The sequence below is a fragment of the Amphiprion ocellaris genome, chromosome 9 (assembly GCF_022539595.1).
Source record: "Amphiprion ocellaris isolate individual 3 ecotype Okinawa chromosome 9, ASM2253959v1, whole genome shotgun sequence".
Classification (NCBI taxonomy): domain Eukaryota; kingdom Metazoa; phylum Chordata; class Actinopteri; family Pomacentridae; genus Amphiprion; species Amphiprion ocellaris.
The window spans coordinates 5,493,520-5,518,795 of record NC_072774.1 but is presented as its reverse complement, the minus strand read 5'-3'; the positions used below and the strand labels follow the sequence as shown (position 1 = coordinate 5,518,795).

Sequence of the window (25,276 nt, the reverse complement as noted above, 5' to 3'; positions counted from 1 at the left end):
CTCTTCACCATTTCTTCACCACGTCGGCTCCATGTTTCACATCATTGTCTTGTTGGAAGCTCCAATGCTGCCCAAGGAGCAGTTTTTCTGCAGACTTCCTGATGTTCTCCTCCACAATCTCAATGTTTCCTCTTTTCTCATGATGCCGTTTCCTTCAGACATGACTTGTAACTGAGCAGTAAGTGAGTAGAGAAGTGCTGCAGGTCCAGCTGAGCTTTAGTGTGTCTGTCTTGGAGAAGTGGAGTCCTCCTTGGTCTGATCCATGGAGACCAGCCTTGTTCTTGGTCTGATGGAGTGTCTGATGGACATGTTGCTACCAGAACTGCTCACATTCATCAGGATGCTCTTGGTGCTGATCCTTGGATTCTTCTTGTCCTCTACCATTCTTCCAGTGCAGGGCTCACATCTGTCTTCCTAGCAGCCCTTTGACATGTTTCACAGTGTGGAACTACTTGGACTTTTTCATCATGCTTCAAACTGTGGACACTGGACCTTGAAAACACTCTGATATGACTTTAAAGCTTTTAAATGTCTTGTGAGCAGCAACAATGCGACACTGGGGGTCCTCTCTGAGCTGTTCACTAGAAACTGACCAGAGAACTCCTGCATCATCTGTTCTCAGTTTCTAGTGTAATAGAACACTGTAGAGCATGGAAGTAATTACCATATTCATGTGAAACGTGATAGAAGCTGCAGTTTCTCATAAACTTGCATAAATTTCAAGGAGTAGGAATGTTTCTGGACACGGTCTTTTTAGTAAAAATGTAAAAAAAATAGCATATAAAACTCATGTTTAAGATCTCTAACACAGTGTTACCGTATTTTGTCTCTTGTTTATGTCATTTCCAGTCAGAAGAAACCTACTTGTCGACTAAAAATGAAGTGGCCTATTAGCCATGACTAGTAACTGACTACAGAACTGCTGCATTAGTTGTTTATAGTGTATTAGAACGCTGTAGACCAAGTGAAACGCTACAGAAGCTGTATTATCTCATACATTTGCAATAATTTCAAAGAGTAGGAATGATTCTGGACCTGGTATATTTAGTAAAAATGTAAAAAAAAAAAAAAAAAAACAGCATATAAACTGTTAAAATTCATCATTAATATCGCTAACACAGCATCTTACTGTGGTTTTGTCTCTTGTTTATGTCATTTCCAGCCAGAAGAAACTTATTGGTCAACTACAGATTAACTAGTCTATTAGCCATGACTTGGAACTGACTAGAGAACTACTACATCAGCTGTTTATAGTGTATTAGAACGCTGTAGAACATGGTAGGAATTACCGAGAACACGTGAAATGCTGTAGAAGCTGCATTCTCTCATACATTCACAATAATTTCAAGACTAAGATTGATTATGGACCTAGTATTTTTTTGTTAAAAAAACAAAAAAAAACAAAACAGCATATAAACTGTTAAAATTCATCATTAATATCTCTAACAAAGCATCTTGCTGTCTTTTGTCTCCAAACAGAAGAAACCCACTGGTCGACTAAAAACTTGAGCATAAATCAAAATTTGAAAGCAGGCTGGGATCATAAGACTCTATGTTTAACTTAGGCGATAGAAGCTCATGTGAAATCAGCCGACACTGATGTAGCAACGCTGATGTAGTATCTCTATATTAGGATGCGAGCTTTCTCTCGTGCGGTTGTGACTAAACGGTTTAAACGAAAACAGTCGTGCGAGTCTGATGCTGAGGTTTGATATCCAGAGAGGACCATCCATCAGTGAGTTTACTCTCCCTGTCTTTCCTCCACCTCTTCCCCGGCGTCCCTCAACCTTTCAAACCCTCCAAACCCCTCGGCGGGACTCTGTATGTGTTGTTGTGGAACGTGTTGCCGGGTTACGGGTGAAGATACAGAGCAGACATAAACACAGCAGCGTTGAGTTCATCGTTAGGAGGCCATAGCTCACTGCTTTACCTCCTTTTCTCCTTCAAACACACAGAGAAGAAACTCGGCAAACGTGACACACGGATTGGAAAAGCATGCATGCTTATAGCAGCACATGTGGCGTCCACATTCACCTCTCACATGTGTGTCGAGGCCTCTTTGTGCCGCGTAAAAAAAGAAAATAAAAGCAATCACAATTATGCCATCCTCCTTTCAGCGCCGCTAACAATCTGCCGCCCGTCTCCCACTGTCAGGGAGATGACTCAGAGCGTCGCAGCCTCGGCTGCTCTGAAGACACACCAGCTGGACGGACGTTAAATGCAGAAGGAAATGTCAGCGAGGAATCAAGGCCACCCGAAGGCGGCGATAGCGGTGAGTATCAACGCTTATGTCACCTGCAGCCTCCACGCGTCCTCCAGGATGCACAAACACACGCTTTCAAAGTGGTCCCAAGTTTCTTTGTTTATTGGGAAACGGAGCCGTGAACGGCCCTTTAACAAAACAACTCATGAAACAGGCGCTTTGCTCTCACATCACACGACGCTTCCAACTGTTGCATAAGATTCAACAGTTGGCCGGCACATTTGGGAATAACACAACAACAACAACAACAAAGAAAGAATGAAAGAAAAAAAAAGCCTAATTGAATCATGGGAGAAGCTGCTAATGAAACCACCAGAGTCTGGGAGTGAATTTTGAATACATTAAGTCAACAAGTTGCATAAATGCATGATTAGCAGCTGTCGGCATTAAGAACCACCTACCAGTTTAGTTAAGCATGCACAATACCGAATAATCATCTCCTAAATATAATAAAATGAGCCAAAGTCAATGTGTGTGGCTGTATTGATGAGGAAATTTGAGTTTTAACCTTAGAGAGTGAAGGTTTTTATGCAAAAATAATTACAGTTTTTACTTCTTACAAGAGGTTAGAGAGGGTTTCTTCACCTAATTATGTAATTTTATAGATTTATTAAGCAGAAAAAATGTTAAACTTGCATCCATAGTCCCTCTTCAGACATCGAAAAAGCAACATAAAAACGTTCACAAGGTGGTTTCAGGGTTAATTTTACAGTTACAAGAGAATGAGTTAAGTTCACACTCCTTACAAGGGATTTTTAGGGGTTTATTCATATAATTATGTAATTTTACAGGTTTATTTAGCATAAAATAGACTGTAAATGAACCTAAGTTGGTTAGAAAGTCTAGTTTGCATCCATAATCTCTGGTCTGACGTTGAAAAGGAAACTTAAAAGTGCTTTGCAAGGGAATTTTTGGGTCTTTGTTCACTTTTTAATGTAATTTTATAGGTTTATTTGACCAAAAATAGACTGTAAATAAACCTAAGTTTGATATAAAGTCAAATTTGCATCTGTAGTTCATTGTCAGACATTGAAAAGGCAACTTAAAGTGTTTGAAATGGGGGTTTAGGGTTAATTTTATAGTTAGGAATGAATGACCATAGTTCTCTGTAGTTTTAAGGAGTTTATTCAAATATTTATGTAATTTTACAGGTTTATTCAGCAGAAAATAGACTGTAAATAAACCTGAGTTGGCTGGAAAGTCTAATTTGCATCCATAATCTCTGGTCATACATCCAAAAGGCAACCTCAAATTGCTTAAGATGGGGTTTACAAGAGAATTATTGAGTCTTTGTTCACTTTTTAATGTAATTTTATAGGTTTATTTGACAAAAAATAGACTGTAAATAAACCTGAGCCTGCTTTAAAGTCTCAGTTGCATCCATAGTCTTTAGTTAGACACTGAAAAGGCACCATAAAAACATTTAAGATGGGGTTTTAGGGTTAATTTTATTGTTAAGAGTGTATTTCCTCACATCTTACAAGGATTTTTTGGGGTTTTGTTCACTTAGTAATGTAATTTTAATAGCTTTTTTTTTTTTTTTTTTTTTAACAACAGATAGATACATAGATGGTAAATATACCTGAATATCTTTAAAGTCAAATTTGCATCTGTAGTTTTTGGTCAGACATTGAAAACGCACTGTAAAAATAATTTGTATTTGCTTTTAGGGTGAAGTCTTCATTTCCTACAAGGGATTTTGTGGGTTGATTCTGTCTATTTGTGTAATTTTCTATATGTATTTGGCAGAAAAGAAGACAGTAAATAACCCTGAGGTGGCTGTGGAGTCTAATTTTGTCCGTGGTTTCTGCTCAGACGTTGCACTTGCACCATAAAACCAGTGGGTATTAGGGTTAATGTTACAGTCGGGCTTCTCATCGTCTGCATCGTGTCTGAGGACGGACGGTGTTTTGTGCTGCACATGCTGTAGGCATATTCGTGATTGATGACATTGGGGTATATAAATAAAAGTGGCGTGCATGTCTCTACTGCATCATCGTCTCCTCCTCTTCTGCTTTCTTCTTGCGTCCTTGATTTACGCGTTTGATCACCACGATGAAGACGAGAACTGAAACAGAAAACAGACGTCAGCCGAAGCAGAAACCAGAGCGCAGCAGTCGGCAGCACAAACCTGCTCAGAGACGCTGTTTCATGGGAAATAGTAGATTTAAGACTCACCACAGAAGCCTATAACGCCCACCAGGATCCCAACGGTGGCTCCCATTCCATATTTGAATCCATGCACACCTGGCTCCATGTAGCAGTAGCCCAGCTCTGTGCAGTTACATACTCTCACTGGCATGTGGAAAAAGAGACGTGCATCAGAGACAGCAGGCAACTTTTCACTGCCGATTAATACTTTCTTTATTAATTCGTTTGTTATTTGGTCAGAAAATGGTGAAAAATGTCAATTAGTATTTCCTGAAACCAAAGGAGATGTCAGGATGTTCAGTTTACTGTCACAGAGGAGGGAAAACTCAAGATAATATTCACATTTAAGAAGCTAAAATCACAGAATTCAGACTCGTTTTTTTCTTTAAAAAAAAAAAAAAAATGCTAAAAACGGTTGCCGATTAATTTACTAGTTATTAGTAGCAGCTTCAGTCTCCGGTGTGTAAATCTGCTGGATTTCTTATTTTTCCTGACATTTTATAAACCAACAGATTCACCGTTAATTAAGAAATCAACTATTAATCGTGGTCATGTTGGTGTTTTTGCAACTTTGTTGTTCAGACGTATTTGACGTTTCCAAAGCTGAAGCTGGCAGGGAAAATTATTTGGCTGGAAAAGTTTTTTTTTTTTGATAAACAAGTTCACAAACGGTAACAGTTTAGAGCTGCTACTAATGATAATTCTCACTGCCTATTAATCAATTAGTTATTTGGTCTATAAAATGTCAGAAAATGGTGAAAAATGTTGGTGTTTCCCAAAGCCAAAGGAGATATAAAAGATATTCAGTTTACTGTCACAGAGGAGGAAAGAAATCAGAAAATATTTACATTTAAGAAGCTAAATCAGCTAAAATCAAATTAGTTTTTTCTTTAAAAAAATACTCAAATTGATTATTTTATTATCGAAACAGTTGCTGATTAATTTAGTAGCTGGTTATTAGTATCAGCTTCAGTCTCTGGTGTGTACATCTGCTGGATTTCTTATTTATTATGATAATAAACTGATTGTATTTGCCTTTCCAGTGAAGAAGGAAGCTATGTGAAGACAGGATTGACTTTTTTTCACTATTTTGAGACATTTTATAGACCAACAGATTCACAGTTAATTAAGAAAGCAACTATTAATCATGGTCATGTTGGTGTTTTTGCGACTTTGTTGTTTAAACGTATGTTTCCAGAGTTGAAGCTGGCAGGGAAAATTATTTGGCTATTAGCAGTTCTACCATATAAATGTGTTTTTCAACTGCACTATGACCTTTGGTGAAAAAGACTAAACGCGAAAACAAAGAGAAGCGAGTATTTAAGATTTGGGCAGCTGGCTTTGAATTAGAGCTAAATAAGTTATTTAATACTATTCATTTAATCGTTTTTATACCTTTAACTATCACTTACAATACAGTTACAAAGAAACCAAGACGAGGTTAAATTAAACGCGTCTCTCTGTACCTACGACCTAATAAAAATAATGTTATGTTGTACCTATAGGACTGCAACTAACGTCCATTAACCTGTTGTTTACTTTCTTGATTATTCCATTATTTGACAAATGTCTTGTTTTATCCAAAGATATTCAGTTTACTGTCATAAAGGAGGAAAGAAACCAGAGAAAAAATCACACGTATGAATCAGCAATCGGAGAATATAGACTTTTTTCCTCAAAAAACATCTAACTTATTATAAAAATAGCTGATGGTGAATTTATTAGTTGTCAACTAATTGATTAATCAATCAGTTGTTTGCAGCTCTAATGTCCAGTGTGGTGTCACTGTACAGACTTTTAACGTGCAGTAACAAATTTTTTTGGGCAGTAAATTAACAAATTGTGAGCAGAACACTAACATATCATCACCTTTTATGTTGATATTTAAACATGACTATTGATTTGCAGCTGTGTGATCCAACATCTCTTAGTTTTAGCTCTGTTTTTGGTCTCCACCAGCTCCTAAAGTTAATACCTGCTCTTTAGACGGACTACTAGTGAGGGACTGGAGGTTTTATCGAACAGATGAGTCAGCTACATCAGGCTTTGGTCGCACAGATACGTCAGTTGTTGGTTTTTATGGGCTTTGTTTGGACAATGTATAATACTGTGAAACATATAACTTAAGCCCAATTAATCAGTTTACTTACTCTGGAACGCATGTGTGAGTCCCATGCCGGCATTGTCTTTAATGTTAATTTGAAGCGTGATGGTTCTATCTTCAGTCGGGTTTCTCTTCAGGCTCAGTTCAGCCGTTGTATCTGCACGATGGGGAACAAAGACACCAATAAATGAATGTAGAAATTTTGCATCAGCGCATCATCTTGTGTCTCTTTGGTGACAGTTTTTTTAAAGTGTTAACGTACCGTCGATTTGGCGCAGGTTCCAGTTGGGTGATTTCTTGTTGTTGTTGGTGGCCAAGGCGAAGGTGAACGGTTGGGAGTAGGGGTCGCTGTCTGGGTCCACGGCTTTGATGACGACAGGTTTGGGTTTCCCAACGCAGATGAAGCCCTGAGTCTCCACCAGTCTGGGGTAGTTGTCGTTCACATCCAGCAGCCTCACGTGCACGACACGCTCGGCAGACATCTCCGGGTTCGCTTCAGAGTAAAAACGTTAAAAAGTTGGTCTGACTTGAGGCTAACTTGTTGTATAAAGGTGTGAAACAGCCACGTTTTCATAGTCAAAGGCTTCGAACACATGAGAACATAGCTATTATCTCCTCTTGTGCCATTACAAAGCCTGGAATCAACAGGTTCACTTTTCACAAAGTTGTCTTTTTTTTTTTTTTTTTTTTCCGGAACGCAGAAATTACTTTCAGCCAGTTGTGTTTCCAACAGTAACAGAAGGTTAATAAAAGGCAGCATGGAAAAGAGAGGCAGAGAATATGCTGAAGGTCACTGCAGAGTTTTATGAAGACCACAACAGCAGCGATTCGATCTACACAATGTGTAAAATCACTTAAAAGTCAAAGGATTCTACTTTGCATTGCCTCTAAATGACTGCATTTCTTCAAAGTAGAACAGCAGGTATTTGCTTTTTTGTAAAATAAAAAAACAGTTTATATTAGAATACAAGCCTCAGAGCAGGAACTCAATGCAACAAAAGTCAGTACATCTTTTATTACTGAGATTTCTGTACTTATTTTTTTCAATACTTCTTGTTCAGTCCTCCTCAGTGTGGAGGATATTACGTTTCTGCAGAGATGTTTTGCCACCATTCAGACTATTTTTCAGCTGGTTTTTGCTATAGGGGTTGTGTTGCTCTACCTTTCTCCTTAAAAAAAACCTGGCCGCATACTTGTCCAGGTTGTAATATTTACTTTGTTGTTCTTTAGAAACTCTTGTGTGATTTAGTTCTTTGGATGATTCTCCTGCTGGAATATTCCTTCTTTCAGCTTCTTGTCATACAGTCTTTTGGTTTATCCACAGACATTCATCTATAAATATCATCTCTCCAACACCTTTTACTCTCATTCAGCCCCATATCATCACACTTCCACCTCCGTGCTTCACTATCAGGACTATGCATCCACTGTGGTAGTCCTGGTCAGGTTCACACCAAACATGCTGGACTCCATCTGAGCCCAATAAATTTATCTTCATCTGATCAAAGAATGTTCTCCTAACATTCGTCAAGCTTCTTTTTGTGTTTTTCAGCAAGTTTCATCTTGCAGTTTTATGCTGAGGACCAAGCAAGGTTTCCATTCTTGACATTGCTCATAGAAGTTATGAGGCATTATTAACTGTCACAATGTCTTGAGCTCTTACAAAAACTCTTGTGTCAAGTCTGAAACAGCTAGATGGTGAAAGTAGTTCACAGTCTGTGGAGTCATTTTAGGATGAAGACCTCTGCAGCCATGATTAGTGCTACTATGACTCCTTCTATACCTTCTGATTACTGCTGCAGATGAATTACCACTGATTTTTACTTGATCTTCCTTTATCCTTTTCCACCTTTGTAAAGTCTGACAATTGGATTTTTCAGTTTTTCTGGCAATTCTTTTCCACAAGGAGCCATGATGCAGACATAAACATAGCTGATAGGTTCAAAACTGAGAAAGTTCTGCAGGTTTGCTGATTGGAAATGAATTTAGTGATCACAGCTGGATTCATTTTTGTTGCGTTGAGTTTCTACTTTGGTGCCTGAATTTTAAATACAATCTTCCTAAAGTATTTCTTTTGGATTGTTCAAGGGAAGAAATATTCTACTGTTCAACTTCAAAATACTGTAAAACAGTAATAGATTTTGATTAATCTAATTTACAGGACCTGCATGTGAGTGTGCTCTGTCCTGTTGTATGCTGTGTATAATAACTAAAAAGCTGTATTTATGCCTGGCCTCACCTTTCTCAAAGGCAGTGACGGTGACTTCAAAGCTCTCCAGAATCTCTCTGTCCAGCTTCTGTTTGGTCTTTATTTCTCCTGTGTCAGCATCGATCTCCAGCCAGTCTTTAGAGTCACCTTCCAACTTAAAACTGCACAAAAACAAAACCGTGCCATCATCAGTCATCAAAGCCACGGCACGCTTAGTCAGAAGATATTAAAAACCACGCATTGCACAGCAGGCACTGCACTGGTGGCCAGAGGACACAATACTAGTCAAAGCAAATCAATCAGTCATGTACACGTGACGATCCCAACAGACGAAACCCAAAGCCAGCAGCCAGCGCCGATCGAACGGGACAACTCCTAAAATGTCAAAGCTGTGTGCTCAGGGTTTTGTAGATCACTCAGAAATTGAGGCAGTAATTGAATACAAATAACATGGCGTTTTCTTTTTTATATAAAAACACAATACAGTAATAATAATAAAACACCCTGAAGAGCAGCGTTCACAAGGTGCTTTGACAGTCAAAACATGCAACAGACAATCAAGCAAGACGTAAGGAGACAAGACAGAGCAGTCAAATAAAATAAATGTAAAAATGATAATAAGTTAAACGAATAATTAGCTAGATTAGCACCTATATCAAACAAAGGAACTAGGCAGTTAAAAATGACAGGATAAGATTGAAGGGTAAAAGAAATTAAAAATCAAAAAAGTAGAGAATTAAAGAATTAAAGGTGACATCATACCAAATAACTAGGCAGCTAAAATTAAAAATAAAACAAGAGAGAACATATAAAATAGACAGGACATAATGCAAAATAGAATACTAAAATTAATTAAAGCTAAAAGTAAACTTCACATAAAAGCAAGTCTAAAAAAGTGGGTTTTCAGAAGTGATTTAGAAGAAGCTAATGATTCTGCAAGCCTCATCTCTTCAGGCAGGTCGTTCCAAAGTCGAGGTCCTGATGGTGAAGATTTAAGCCTCGACTTTGGAATGACCATCTGAGGATCTGAGGCTCACAAGGGGTCAACAGATCACAAATGCAGCTTGGGGCGAGCTTTAAAAGTGATTAGCAAAATCTTAAAGTGTTTTTACCCGATCTCTTTGCCCTCCGGGTCCTTTGCGTCCACGGTGAGCAGCACTGATCCCTTGGTGGTGTTCTCGGGTACCGTCGCGTCGAGGACGTCCAGGCTGAACTCTGGGACCTCGTCGATGTCGGTGATGAAAACAGAGACGTAGGCGGTGGACTCGCTGCCGTACTCCAGACCTTTCATCAGGGGCTCCGGGTTACGAGCATCAATCTTTAGCTTGTAGATGGTAGAAGACTCGAAGTCCAGAGGCTGTTTGGGACAGAGATAAGCCGGTTAGAGGAAGTGGATTGAGAATACACTACCAGTCAAAAGTTTGGGGTCACCCAGGCAATTTCATGTTTTCCATGGAAACTCACACTTTTATTCATGCGCTAACATAATTGCTAAGGGTTTTCTAATCATCAATGAGCCTTTCAACACCATTAGCTAATGTGTGATTAGCTTCACATCATGATGCTGCCACCACCATGCTTTACATCATGATGCTGCCACCACCATGCTGTACATCATGATGCTGCCACCACCGTGCTTCACATCATGATGCTGCCACCACCATGCTGTACATCATGATGCTGCCACCACCATGCTTCACATCATGATGCTGCCACCACCATGCTGTACATCATGATGCTGCCACCACCATGCTTCACATCATGATGCTGCCACCACCATGCTTCACATCATGATGCTGCCACCACCATGCTGTACATCATGATGCTGCCACCACCATGCTTTACATCATGATGCTGCCACCACCATGCTGTACATCATGATGCTGCCACCACCATGCTGTACATCATGATGCTGCCACCACCATGCTGTACATCATGATGCTGCCACCACCATGCTTCACATCATGATGCTGCCACCACCATGCTGTACATCATGATGCTGCCACCACCGTGCTTCACATCATGATGCTGCCACCACCATGCTTCACATCATGATGCTGCCACCACCATGCTGTACATCATGATGCTGCCACCACCATGCTTTACATCATGATGCTGCCACCACCATGCTTCACATCATGATGCTGCCACCACCGTGCTTCACATCATGATGCTGCCACCACCGTGCTGTACATCATGATGCTGCCACCACCATGCTGTACATCATGATGCTGCCACCACCATGCTGTACATCATGATGCTGCCACCACCGTGCTTCACATCATGATGCTGCCACCACCATGCTTCACATCATGATGCTGCCACCACCATGCTTCACATCATGATGCTGCCACCACCATGCTGTACATCATGATGCTGCCACCACCATGCTTCACATCATGATGCTGCTACCACCATGCTGTACATCATGATGCTGCTACCACCATACTTCACATCATGATGCTACTACCTCCATGCTTCACATCATGATGCTGCTACCTCCATGCTTCACATCATGATGCTGCACCACAAAATCAAAGAACAAACTCACTGAAATCAAATGTGTGTTTATGTGTCAGCTGCTGCACCTTAGCTATGACCACATGGCCGATGCCTTTGCCATCGGTTTCCACGGTGAACACTTTGTCGTCATCGCCAGCGGAGATGTGGAACTCGATGATGGAGCTGCCACTGTCTGGATCATCAGCATCTGTCGCGTTGATGGTCAACACAGTGTGTCCCACAGGAGTGTCCTCGGCCAGAGTGTAGCTGCCATACTATACATCCAAACACAAACAGTGAAAACATCGTAGAAACAGCACGAGAAACAAGAACAGAGGTTCAGATACTCACATCGGTCATCTCAAACAGGGGCATCTCGTTGTTCACGTCAATGACCTTGATGACGACCTTACAGATCGTGCTGAAATCTGTGAGAAGAAAACCATGAGTGCTTCATCCTGCAGGGAAAATAGTCTAAACTGTACCTGCAGGCAGTGAGGATCCAAACAGTTCTTATAGGGGCCACCAGGCTTCATTAGCTTCCTTATGAGCCAATCTCAGTTTGGACACTTTTGGGGTCATTTTGGAAATTTTCAAGTCATTGCTGACACTTTTTAATGTATGTTGGAGAAGTCTGAGTGATTCTGGACAAATTTTGTGTCATTTTGGACACTTATTGATTAATTTTGGAAAGTTTCAAGGAATTGCCGACAGTTTTTGAGATGTATTTTGGGCAAGTTTAAGTGCTTTTGGAAAAATGTTTTCATTTTGGATGATTTTTGAGTCATCTTGGACAGTTTTTGAGTCATTGCTGACAGTTTTTAATGTACTTTGAGCAACATTAAATGCATTTGAACCAATTTGGTGCATGTTTGTACACTTTTTGAGTCATTTTCGAAAGTTTCAAATAATTACAGATCGTTTTTAATGTACTTTTGACAACTTTTAACAGTTTTAGACAAATTTTGGGCAATTTTAGAAAGTTTTAAGTCATTGCTGAAAGTTTTTAAATGTATTTTGGACAATGTTTAGTGCTGTTGGACACATTTTCTGTAGGTTTGGAAAGATCTTGTGTCATCTTAGATGCTTTTTGAGTCATTTTGGAAAGCTTCAACTTGGGCACGTTTGAGTGCTTTTGTAAAAATGTAGTCATTTTGGATGATTTTTGTGTTGTTTTGGACACTTTTTGAGAAATTTTGGAAAGTTTCAAGTCATTGCAGACAGTTTTTTAATGTACTTTGGACAGGTTTGAGTGTTTTTGGACACATTTTTTGAAGTTTTGGAGAAAGTTTGTGTAACTTTTGGCACTGTTTGAGTAATTTTGGAAAGTTTTGAGTAATTCCCAACAGTCTTTTGATGTACTTTGGACAAGTTTGAGTGATTATGGACAAATTTTGTGCCTTTTTTCATTTTGGAAAAATTTTAGTTATTGCAGACATTTTTGTAATATATTTCGAATAATGTTAAGTGCATTTGGACCAATTTTGTGCAAGTTTGGACACTTTTTGAGTCATTTTGGAATGTTTCGTGTCATTACAGACAGTTTTGTACTGTACTTTTGACAACTTTTAATAGTTTGGGACAAATTTGGGGTCATTTTGGAAAATTTCAAGTTTCAATTCCCGACAGCTATTAATGTATTTTGAGGAATATTAAGTGCATTTAGACCAATTTTGTGGATATTTGGACATGTTTTGAGTCATTTTGGAAAGTTTCAAGTCATTGCTGACAGTTTCTAGTGTATTCTGGGCAAGTTTGGGTACTTTTGGACAAATTTTATGTTGTTTTAGACTCTTTCTAAGTAATTTTGGAAAGTTTCAGGTCATTCCCAGCAGTCTTTAAATGTGTTCTGGACAGGTTTTAAGACATTTTGGGCAATTTTGTGGAGTCATTTGTGAGCAGTTTGTTGCACTTGTTTCCAGAATTCTTGAAAGTAGGTTTCATCCCTGCAGTCTTTAGGAGTCTGTGCCAACGCTTCAACTACATATACAGCTGAACTTCAATCAAACACACGAGAAAAAACAAACGGATTCTTAAATTCTGTATGGAAACAGCAGCTGTGGAGACACGGTTCTGCAGGAAAGTTCTGCCAGAAAAATAGTATTTCTTGGATGTAACTCCAGTTCTATGAGTGTGGCTCTCGAGCAGGCTTCTCTATTGGTCGTGTGGACCACCTCTTGGCTCCGCCTTACCAACAGGTGTGTTTTCATACAGACTGTATATTACCTGAGTCAGAGACTCTGACGTCGAGGCTGTAGGTGGGCTGCTCTTTTCGTCGCAGGGATCGCAGCGCCTGGATCTTTCCGTTGGTGCCGTCGATGAGGAAGGTGTTCTCGGTGGCTGGAAACTGGAACATGATCTCGTAGCTCAGCTGGGAGTTCAGAGTTCCTTCTTTGTCGTCGTCATGGACGAGCAGCTGTCCGACCAGGGAGCCTGCAACAAGAAGAACCAGAGAAAATGATCAGCATTTATCTCATTTAAACTTAAACATGCTTTTTAATTTAAGGGTTCTCCAGAAGCCTCTTTAGATTCAAACATCAGAGCAGTTCAGGGTAAATAATAAATGACTACAGCACAGAAACAGATCTGGACACTCATCTTCAGAGACATGTAATAATATTTGTAAATCCAGAATAGGATATTTTTAGGTGATTATTTGCATCAGAGTTTATTAATTTACACAGTCTAGCCTTTTTTTTCTGTCATAAGAGGTGCAAATGACAAGAATAAAGCTGCCATTGATGTTTACAAAATGCAGTTAATGTCCAAATAAATCTTTCATCAATTTCTCTTTTAAGCTGTTTTTTAAACATTAAATCATTTCCTTTTTACATATTTTTCTTTTCCTCTAAATGTTCCTTCCTGCTCTGAATTTTGTGTCATTTTAGATACTTTTTAAGTCAGTTTAGATACTTTTTAAGTCATTCCCAACAGTCTTTTAAGTTACTTTGGACAAATTTGAGTGCTTTTGACCACGTTGTGTGCAATTTTGGACACTTTTTGATTCATTTTGGAAAGCTTCAATTCATTGTGGACAGTTTTTTAATATATTTTGGACAAGTTTGAGTGCTTTTGGAAAAATGTCATTTTGAGCGATTTTTGAGTCATCTTGAACACTTTTTGAGTCATTGCTGACAGTTTTTAATGTATTTTGAACAATGTTAAGTGCATTTGGATCAATTTTGTGCTCGTATTTTGGACAAGTTTGAATATTTTTGGACAAATTTTGTGTTGTGGTAGACAAATTTTGGTTCTTTTTGTAGTCTTTGAGTCATTTTGGAAAGTTTCAACTCATTACAGACTGTTTTCTAATGTACTTTTAACAACTTTTAATAGTTTTGGACAAATTTTGGGTCATTTTGGAAATTCATTCAAGTTATTTCAAGTTCTTTGTTATGGAGTTTGTGCTAAAAGTCACTGGATGTTGGCGCGAGTTACATAATAAACGTGTCTTATTTTCTTACTTTAGAGCATTATCACAGTCTGAATATTGTAAGTTTGATTAACAATGAAAGCAAAAGAAGCTGAGACGGTGAATAGCGGCCGGTCAATAACTGTTATATAATAATCAACATAATAATGTGTATACAGGTGGTTTCTTACCTGAAGGCTCGTCCTCCTGCACCTCGAACACACTCTCCTCCTCCTCACACTTCGGTTCATTATCGTTCACATCATCCACCACGACGTAAATCTCCATGGGCGGATCCACCTCTTTGTCATGGTTGTCTTTAGCAAACACCACCAGGGTGTACTGAAACACAACCAGTACAAGTTCAACAACAATAATAACGATCTACATGAGTTATAGCACATTTATTGTAATGTTTCATCCACCATGTCCTTGTCTTCTCTGTCCAGCTCCTCCGTCAGCATGATTTCTCCATTTTCTGTGATCATGAAGGGGAATTTCAGCTGTCGCTCTTTCTGCACTATCGAGTAGACGGCGTTGGGTTCGTTAGACTGGACCTGGAAGCAGAGAGAGAAGGAAAAAGACCAGAGTTACTTATGTAAAAAAAAAACAAAAAAAAACAGAAATTCTGACTGCAAGGGTGCTAGAAAAAATATGTAAAAAAAAAATAGTAATACTGTCATGTTCAAAAACTGTAGAAACTGTTAAAATAAATATATTAAATTATTATATTTTGGCTGATTTAAATGTAGCAAAACAATGTAACTTTAAGTCACTCCTTCTAAAAGAAGAAAGTGCTATTTTTTTTAAATGGCAATTTACAATTTTGGCATGTTTTTTTAAATTCATTATTATTTTTAATCATTTTTTATATTCATGTCTATAATTTTTCTTTCCAAATAACATCAGTTACCTGAAAAATAATGATATTTGTGCTGTTTTAAATAAAACAAAATGTGTTATTTTACAGTCAGATCTTGTAAAATAATTAATTTTTATTTGTAAAAAAAATACTGACTTTTGATGTTGACATTTTTTCTTTATTTCTTCCTTTTTTTGTTTACAGTCAACATGTCAATTCATATTTTTTTCTGTGATTATACTATTTATTATCTGTAATTTAATAAAATTAGGAAAAATAAAGTTTTAAAAAACTGTTATTTTTAATCCAAAACATATGCAATTGTTCTTTCAAATAACAGCAATTATTTGTAAAATAATATTTTTTAGCTGATTTAAATACAGTAAGATAGTGTGATTTTACAGTAAACATTGTAAAAGAACAAATTGCCATTTGTAAAAAAAAAATATATATATATATTATGCAGTTATTTACAGTTGTGATTTTACTAGTCATTATCTGGAATTTAATAAAACAGGGAAAGAATATATTTACTGTTTTTAATTGTTAGAATATAGATAATTGTTGGTTGTTAACCTTAACATTTAAGTCAGACAGGCTAATTTGTATTATTTATAATACGGTATGGTCTAAACCATATATTTAATCTAGTTAAATACATTTTTGTAATAAATAATACTGTGCAATTTCAACCTAAATATTTAAATTAGTCAGGTAATGTTGATTTTTTTTTTATGATATTGTAGAATCTCAGATTTGCATAATTTCTAATATTACTGTGTCTTAACTATAATATAAACCTACTATGTACATTACTTATGCAACAACTTGCAAAATATAGGGTCCTATTGTTAATTTTGTCAGGTGTAGTGAATTTTATCTGTTATTTTAGGGTGTTAAATTGATGTATTTCATGTAATATTGTTGGGCGTAAATCAGAATTATATATAATATTGAAGGGGCCTTATTATAGTATTTATATTTATATAGTATTATAGTATGTGAGTGGACGTTGTGAGGTTTGGTCGACTGGATCTCAGCTCACCTTTGCGATGACCTGAGGATAGCTAGTCTTCCAGTTCTCCACTACATGTATCGGTCCGGGGCTGACCCAGAGGTTTTCCTGCACCACGATGTGAACTCTGGTGTTTCCGGTCAGCGCCGTCTCTGAAGCTCCGGCCAGGTCCTGAACTCGTACGATCAGGGTGTAGTCGGGGTCCTCCAGGGGGTTTACGTTCCGCCTCCTCATCTCTGAAAACACGAGGGCGGGAGGACACTTCAGCAGGGCTCTTATTTTGAAAAGCTGAGAACCCAATAAATCAAACCTCTGGTGTCTTTATTACAGTCTGTCTTTATTCTGGACTTTAAAAGGCTCTATTCTGGGGCAATTCCAGTTTTTTTACATTGTTAACATGCGCATATGATGTTTTTATGCACTTTAAGATGCATCGTGTGCAAACTAAGAGCCATAACTGAGCTTTTCCACCTTGAAACTACAGTTTACAGTTGACAAAAACACAAATTCAAACTTCAAGGTTTCATATGTTATTCTTCCCCAGAATCAGTTTCCGGTTTTAGTCATACAAAACTCATAAAGACATCACCTCTTTTACAATTATCATTTTGTCTCTGGGGCTCTGTGTTCTGGTTTATAATAAATCCAGTTTTTTTAAATGGACGAAGCAGCTTAAAAGACCAGTTCGACTCATATAATGCAGATTTCTACTTACCAAAAAGCTACTGCAGCTCCAACACTGTGACTGAAATACAACAAACTGACTTGATTCCATTCTTGATTGTTGTATTTTAAAAATACTGATTTTTTTTATGTGGACATAATTTAGAATTGTTTTGTTTTTATCTACCTCAAAATGTCAATAAATATGTTTTTTTAAAAGAGATATTATTTGTAATTTAATAAAACGGGGAAAAAATCTGTAAAATAACACTTTCAAAGTTATGTACCGTTTTCTAATTCTTTTCTTTAAAATAATGGCAAATATCTGTAAAATAACAATATTATTGCTGAATTAAATATGGTTAAAACACTGAATCATTTTACAGTCAAATGATGTAAAAGAAGAAATTACAATTTATAAAAACAGATTTTTGATGTAGACATTGTTTATAGTTTTGGCCCGTTTTTTTCTTTTCTTTTTTTTGTCTTTTAATTCTCTCGATGTCAATTATTAAAATTTTTCTGTGATTTGACTAGATATTAACAATATTTTTACTAACTAATATAGTAAAAATCATATAATTTGATGTTCAAAGATTGTAAAAAATGTTTAAAAATAAATCTATTTAGAAAAAAATACATGAAAATATAAAAATAGATACATAAAAAATTTAAAATATATAAAAATAAAAACTGGTTTTTGATGTTAATATTATTTACAGTTTTTATATGTTAGTCAATATCTAAATTAATACTTTAAAAAACAATTATTTACCATTTTTAAATAATAAGTAAAATAACTATTTTTCTGATTTAAATATGGCAAATATGGGTAAATAAATATGGATAATTCTATGATCAAATTTTGTATAATAGAGAGTTTTGATGTGGACATTATTTACAGTTTTTATCGACCTCGTGTAAATTATTCGTCTTTTTCTGTGATTTTACTCGATATTATCTGTAATTTAACAAAACAGAGAAAAAAATCTGAAAAATAACAATATTTTAATTAACTTAAATACAGTAAAAATAATTTAATTTTATAGTCAAAAGTTGCAAAAAAAAACAGAATAATCTATCATTTAGAATAAATAAATAATTTTTAAAAAATATATAAAAATAAAAAACTGATTTTTTTATGTTTATATTATGTACAGTTTTGATCTAAATTAATACTTGAAAAAACTATTTAGCATTTTTAAATAGTAAGTAAAATAACTATATTTTTGCTGATTTAAATATAGAAAAACTGGATAAATAAATACGGGTAACTGTATGGTCAAATGCTGTATAAGAAAGAATTACTACCATGATAGAAATAATAAAATAAATAAAATAAAATAATAAATAATTACCATTTATAAAAATATAGAGTTTTGGCCTGTGTTTTTTATGGTTAACTGGTTTGGTAAATATTTTTTTGTGATTTGTGGTTATCTGTGATGTAACCAAACTGGGAAAATCTGTAAAATGACAGTAACTTGTACAAAAAATGTAGATAATTTTTTTTTTTTTTTTTTTTAAACAGTGTATTGTAGACTTTAACAGAAACACACCTGCTCTCTCCACACAGGTGTAGAAGGGGTTGTCCTCATAGGGGACATTGGGGTCTGGACAGTACTCGTTAAACTTCATCTTGAGAGCGTCGGCGCCCTGGTTTTCTCCTCGGCTGTACAGGATTCCCTCTCTGGCCTTCAGCATCTGCTGCCCTGTCAACAAACACACATCAGACACCGTTAATCACGCTGCCTCTCATTACAGACATGGGACTCGTTCACATGCTCCGACTGATCGGCGTCACGCGACACATTTAGGCAATCTGCCTCCAATCAGCGTTAATCTTGAGCGCACAAGATGAGCTGTGTAATCTGGATTTACAGTGGCGCTATACTGCCGGATTACAGGCACAGATTAGAGACTTTCCCAGGACTCTGTCTGGCTTCATGTTCACCTTCTTCGGTGGTGGAGATCTCTCCGGTGTTGGGGTCGATCTGGAACAGGGGGACGTGGTTCATGTTGGGGATCTGGCTGACCAGACTGTATCTCAGGTCAGCGTTGGGAGTCGTCGGGTCGTCCCGATCCAAAGCAAACACTCTGGTGAACGGGACACCTGGAAGCACAAACTGATGTCAGCAGTCTGAACCACGAGCTTCAGTTTCTGGGTGGTTTTTCTCTGCTCCTGCAGCATTTTTATTCAGTTTTCACTGCAGTATAAAGTCCTGCTCCTCTATGGAAACAGAACAACCATGAAGAATGCAGAAAAAGTTCTATAATAATTTTTAAAAAACAGAAATGGCAAAAGTAAAATTTGGACTCAGTTTAAGTATTGCATATATAATAATAATTATTTACTGTAATGATGATACATTGAAGGACCATCAGAAAGCCAAAAGTCTGGTGATTTTTTCTGTTTTTACAGTTTCTGACTCCAATAAATGCTGCGATTTTTGCTGATTTTATAGCAATAGCATGCCTCATAAACCCACCGGTTTTGAGGTTCAGAGGGTTAAAAACAGCAAATATTGGACCTGAATTTAACAGTGTAGAAATACAGCTTTACGTATAAGTGTTCCACTTTGGTCTCACTTAATTGGTTAATTTACCACCAAACACACTAAATATAAATACATCAGCGTTAGTTCAGGTTCTTTCGATAAATTCAAGGCAGCCATTGTTTTCCTTAGTTTAGTACAGTATAAAAACCAGTTTTCTGTCTCGATCAACATTTCTAAACACAATATTGCACTAAGTGAAGAGCTTTTAACCTCATTTATTTTACATAATCTGTTATTTTTTCTTCGAGTTGCTCAAAGGGAACTATTTGGATTTGTTGGGTTTCTCTCTATAATACAATATTTCAAGGTTAGTATGTTAAATGTCAGCTGTGAATCGGTACAGTTGAAATCAAACTGAACCAAACTGAATGAGTGCACAACAATAACCAACAAAACACAATGATTTAATGTGTTAAATTACTGGCTGTAGCTTAGCCAACTGCAGCCTTGTAGGGAAGAAATTAATCTAAAAATCTTCTGTCTGCTTTGAAAAGTCACTGCCGGTGAATTTAAATTGCAGCTTAAACATGCAAACGTAACACCATTTCAATGCCATTATTTCCTGTACGCTTTTTGTCTGCGGTTTCTTTTGCATCTTTTGTTCGCCTTCCTCTTATTTAAGTGGTTATAAAACACACACCTGCTGGACTATTCTCCCGGACCATCGCCGCGTAGCTGCTCTGGTTGAAGAATGGAGCGTTGTTGTTGACGTCCAGCACGTTTATCGTCACGTAAATTGGGCCATCAACCACCTTGTCATTTGCTAATGCCTCCACCTGGAGTTAAATCACACAGAAATGAAAATAAACGTGAGTATTTGTGCAGTTTTCTACGTGTCTACGAGGACAGAGAGGTTGTGTCTGTGTGGATTCTCAGTCATCTAGGTCATGGTAATTGCAGGAACTTCAGTAGAAATCAACTGGACTTCTCCTGGAGGCTCTTGAAGGACTTCTCTTGGAGGTACTTCAAGGATTTCTCTTGGAGATTCTTGAAGGATTTCTCTTGGAGGTAGTTGAATTACTTCTCTTAGAGGTACTTGAAGGACTTGTAAGTATTTGAAGGATTTCTCTTGTAGGTTCTTGAATCACTTCTCTTGGAGGTACTTGAAGGATTTCTCTTGTAGGTTCTTGAAGGACTTCTCTTAGAGGTACTTGAATCACTTCTCTTGGAGGTACTTGAAGGATTTCTCTTGTAGGTTCTTGAATCACTTGTCTTGGAGGTACTTAAAGGATTTCTCTTGTAGGTACTTGAAGGAATTCTCTTGTAGGTTCTTGAAGGACTTCTCTTGGAGGTACTTGAAGGACTTCTCTTGGAGGTACTTGAAGGACTTCTCTTGTAGGTTCTTGAAGGACTTCTCTTGTAGGTTCTTGAAGGACTTCTCTTGTAGGTACTTCAAGGATTTATCTTGTAAGTACTTGAAGGATTTATCTTGTAGATACCTGAAGGACTTTTCTTGTAGATACTTGAAGGAATTCTCTTGTAGGTTCTTGAAGGACTTCTCTTAGAGGAACCTCCAATAGAAGTCCTTCAAGAATCTCCTGGAGAAGTCTAGTTCATTTCTACTGAAGCTCCTATGATTACAGAGGTTGTTTTACCTTGATAATGTAGTTATCTTCTCGAGACCAGTCCAGAGGATTCTCCAGGTAAAGCCAACCGTCCTTTGACATGCGAACGTCATCTTTACCTTCACCGCTCAGCCGGAAGCTGTTGACATCTGGATCACCCACCTGGAACTGTGGAGTGAAAGATAGGGGGAAAAAATCAAATACAATGGTTTTTTTTTGTTTGTTTGCTTGTTTTATTTTGTTTTTTTCTACCTCAAAATGTCAGTTAACACTTTTTAAAAGAGATATTTTCTGTAATTTAAAAATTAGTATTTAGTAAAATCACAGATAAATTTCATGTTGATTATAAAAAAACAAGCGAAAACTGTAAATAATGTCCACATCAAAAGTTTGTATTTTTTTTTTTACAAGTAAAACTACAGTTTTCCTGCATTTAAATATTAAGGATTTTTGAATGCTTAAAAAAAAAAAAAAACAGACAATATTTAGTAAAACCACAGTTAATTTCATATGTTGACTATAAAAAAACAAGTTAAAATATTGGATCTCAGGCGATGTCACTAAGTAATACTGAAGGAATGTAATGAATTATGCTTTACAAGGAGTAACAAAAAAAGACAACATAATGCATTACATTTAAAAAAAAAAACAAGTAATGTCTAATTCATTACTTTTTGGGGGGAAATAATCCCAACAATAAGTGGAAATACCTCTATATCACACAGCAGTGAAGTTTTCCACCTCTGCAGCCGTGTGTGTTTTGTACCTGATATATAGCGAACGGTACCGGCGTTCCCTCCAGAACCTCCAGCACTGTGTTCTCAAACGGGCCCTTCTTCTCCTCCAGATCCGTCCCTGCAGCCTATCAGAGCGCAGGAACAGAGGTCAAAGATCACAGTACAGTAAGACGCTGAGCTGAAGTTAAACCTCCCACGCTCAGGTTATTTATTGAACCAAAATTACACGACGAAAGGGGGAAGATTCTGACATTCACTGGGGAGCAAAGTCCGTAGACAAAGTTTAAATCGTCATTTTTAAATAAGTTACTAAAGGTTTTTTTTCCTTTGCACATAATTTGTTAACAGTTAGAAGCACAAAACCTGCCCCAGAAACTGCATGAGAACAAATCTAAACATTTCACCGGTTTATTTAACAGGTTCATGCATTTGAGTGATTATTATTTTTATGAATATGTATGGAAGGACGGCAGCTGTGTACTCACAATGCCGAGCAGGATCAGCAGCAGCAGATGCATCATGGCTGTCATGATCACAGTCTGCGAGGGAGGAAGAGGAGGATTTTACACATTTAAATCTCATACTATAACATCCCCTGCTGCCGAGCTGATGCAGTCATCCATTACCGCCATGTAGGAAACATTTAAACCCAGCAGGCCTCTCCAGCACGACGCGTTACTGATTCACAAAAGACGAAAAGTGTCCTTGAATCCACACTTGTGCGGTATCTCTGGTGAAGTTGGAGTGCTTTGTATGTTCGGCTCCACCTTCACAGCCAGGTGAACGGCACACCTGAGTGCGCAGGAGAAACTGAAAGCTGAGCCAAGTTTTTCTGCTTCCGCAACTCCGATCTCACTGAGGCGGATCAAAGAGTGTAATCCAGATGATTTTATGGCAGCATGAGAGTCGGGAATACTTTATCGTCTACTGCACAGTCAAAGCCATCAATAATCGTAAATGGAGGATTCTAATTGCCAATAACGTATATGCGCTTTCAGACATTCGGCTGCTTATGTCTGCAGAGGTGACTAACTAAAGGAGAAATCATAATAATGTCTCTTCTTTGATTAATTCTCCAGCACAAATCAAACAAATTATCAGAATCAGATTTATTGGCCTTGTATCCATTCACACACGAGGATTTGGACTCTTTTCTTCACCCTCAAATCACTAAAAGACACTTTATTACACAAGAGCAACAGGTTAAAGACAGGAAAATGAGTGTTTACCTACTATGCATGGCTATAGATTCAAATTACAAGAATAAGTACAGTTATTAACAGTAAACATAGAGTTATAGACACTTTATTTAGAGTTGGATTTGGAGCTGCAGTGGTTGTTTCATATTACAATTTGTTATTATAGATGGATTTAACTGTTCTTCAAGCCTGTGTGACGAAGCTCAGCTCCTGGAGAATAAATTGATTCCTGGTGTAAAATGAAGAAGTGTCAACAAAAGCAGCATCTATTCTACGATTGATGGGGAATGCCTCGATAAATCAGCGTGTTTCTGTCAAAGATCAGCTGAAAGTCGAGGGTGAAGTCAGCTGGCTGAGTGAAGGTGACATTGAGTCGTGGCTAATGACCTTTTTGCAGCAACGTCTCGCTTTTAATGCCGCCGCCATCAACGGACACTCCTCATTTTTCTGCACTTAATCACTATTTCTGCGTCCTCGTAGTAAGATCTGTCTGCTGACTTAGCGTGCAGTTAGCTAACGAGTCCTACACTTGGATTTCCTGTTTCTAGACGTCCACCTACAGGGGTTTAACTCACTGCCAATGAGGAAATTATTTAGTAGCACAACATTAAAGTGGAGTAAAATCACAGCTGCAAACTTTTTCTTTACGTTTTTAGCACAAACACTGGATGACCTCTAAATCTCAGCAGCTGTCATGTAAACTCAGCAGATATTTCCTCACGTTTCCAGATGTTTAGAAAAATCCAGGAAGCCATGAAAACGAAGAGGACATTAGTGTTCAGATACGCCTCAAACCGAGGCCCTGCCAAAGTCAAATCAAGATCACACAACTCCTGCATGAATCTTAAGCCTTCCGCTATCACACGATCTGTTAAACCCAACACTAGCAGTCTTGTTTGTTTCTTATCACACCCCCAGAAATATTCTGTGAACTTTCAACAACACTTAAAACCCGGGAGACAAGAGAGCGAGGCGTCTTACCTGAACTGGAGAGCTCGAGTGACTCACAGACTTCACAGTGATCAGAAACAGCTTCATCCTGTCTGGTCAAACGTTAACCAGGTGCTAACCAGCTATGTTTTATTGGATCTAATCATTGTCTAATCACCCAACCCTCATGTCGCTCTGGCCAATGAGGAAGCAGCTGACAATAGAGACAGGAGGAACAGAACAGTGATACATACTGTACTGCCACTGACAAACCCATTTTTACTCAATAATAGTCGCTGATTTCATGTAAATCCTCTAATTCTTACAGATTTTAATGTTATTAGGATAAGAAACAAACTCAAAAGAGCAAAAAAATCTGTCATTTCTAGGCAAATTATGGACAAAAAGAGACACAAATAGAACAAAATGTGCTCTAATAACTTGTGAAAATTCTCTAGAAATGTGCTGCTCAGTGTTTAAGTTTCTAATTTCTGCCCAGACTTTGACCTCTGCTCCTTGGCGCTGTTTCCTGACAGATTTTCCATTAGTAGCAGCGCCTGATAAGGAGCTGAGTGTGTGGACAACAGGACTAACAGATTGCACTGGCGATCCATTGCCTCATAAGAATGCGAAGCCCAGAGGTCATCCGGGTGATTCAGCGGGTCATCGCTTGGATGAAAAGTGTTAAATGGCAGGTTTGATTCAAGCTCATGACCCGGTTTCCTGTTAAACTTTTCTCGCCTTTTAGAAGCAAAAACTTAAATGTCATTGAGAGAAGATGTACGCCTCTACTTAGTCATATGGCCTTTCTTCTGACTGGAAATGACATAAACAAGAGACAAAAGACAGTAAGACATTGTGTTAGGGATGTTAAAGATGAATTTGAAATATTTTGTGCCATTTTTGTCCAGAATTATTGAAACTCTTCCCCAGTAATCAGTGTCAAAGCCTAGATAACAGTAGTTTTAGTGTCTAACAGTGTTTCTGCAAGTCTCCACTGGGATTTAGTTCCTCCAAGTGTCCATCTCCAGCTCTTTGAAGGCTTCCTCTCCACTCTGCTCTTCAGTTCCTCCACACATTCTGGATGGATTCAGGTCTGGACTCTG

At 37.6% G+C, this 25,276-nt stretch overlaps 1 protein-coding gene across 2 annotated transcripts; it reads right to left on the bottom strand.

Moving 5' to 3' along the window:
* Positions 1-2,349: 2,349 nt before the first annotated feature.
* cdh17 (cadherin 17, LI cadherin (liver-intestine)) lies at positions 2,350-24,302 on the bottom strand. Of its 2 annotated transcripts, none has more exons than XM_023299175.3 (19): positions 24,222-24,302; positions 22,527-22,580; positions 22,071-22,166; positions 21,335-21,472; positions 20,380-20,515; positions 19,136-19,294; positions 18,741-18,893; positions 16,549-16,754; positions 15,067-15,198; positions 14,833-14,983; positions 13,456-13,662; positions 11,581-11,657; positions 11,316-11,504; positions 9,840-10,084; positions 8,758-8,888; positions 6,781-7,011; positions 6,565-6,675; positions 4,442-4,558; positions 2,350-4,331 (listed from the first exon to the last, which is right to left on the bottom strand). In XM_023299175.3, the coding sequence occupies exons 1-19, from the start codon at positions 24,276-24,278 to the stop codon at positions 4,249-4,251; spliced, it is 2,673 nt and encodes an 890-aa protein (XP_023154943.3). In that variant the 5' UTR covers positions 24,279-24,302; the 3' UTR covers positions 2,350-4,248. The 2 variants fall into 2 exon arrangements, with proteins under 2 accessions (XP_023154943.3, XP_054869386.1); XM_055013411.1 differs by lacking the exon at positions 24,222-24,302 and adding an exon at positions 22,668-22,688.
* Between the last annotated feature and the right edge of the window lie 974 nt (positions 24,303-25,276).

Coding starts and splice junctions, on each gene's coding strand:
- cdh17 (XM_023299175.3), bottom strand. CDS start 24,278: ATGAAGCTGTTTCTGATCACTGTGAAGTCTGTGAGTCACTCGAGCTCT. Junction 13,663..14,832: donor GCAGGAGGACGAGCCTTCAG/GTAAGAAACCAC, acceptor TTCTTGTTGCAG/GCTCCCTGGTCGGACAGCTG. Junction 11,658..13,455: donor CGTCAGAGTCTCTGACTCAG/GTAATATACAGT, acceptor TTCTTCTCACAG/ATTTCAGCACGATCTGTAAG.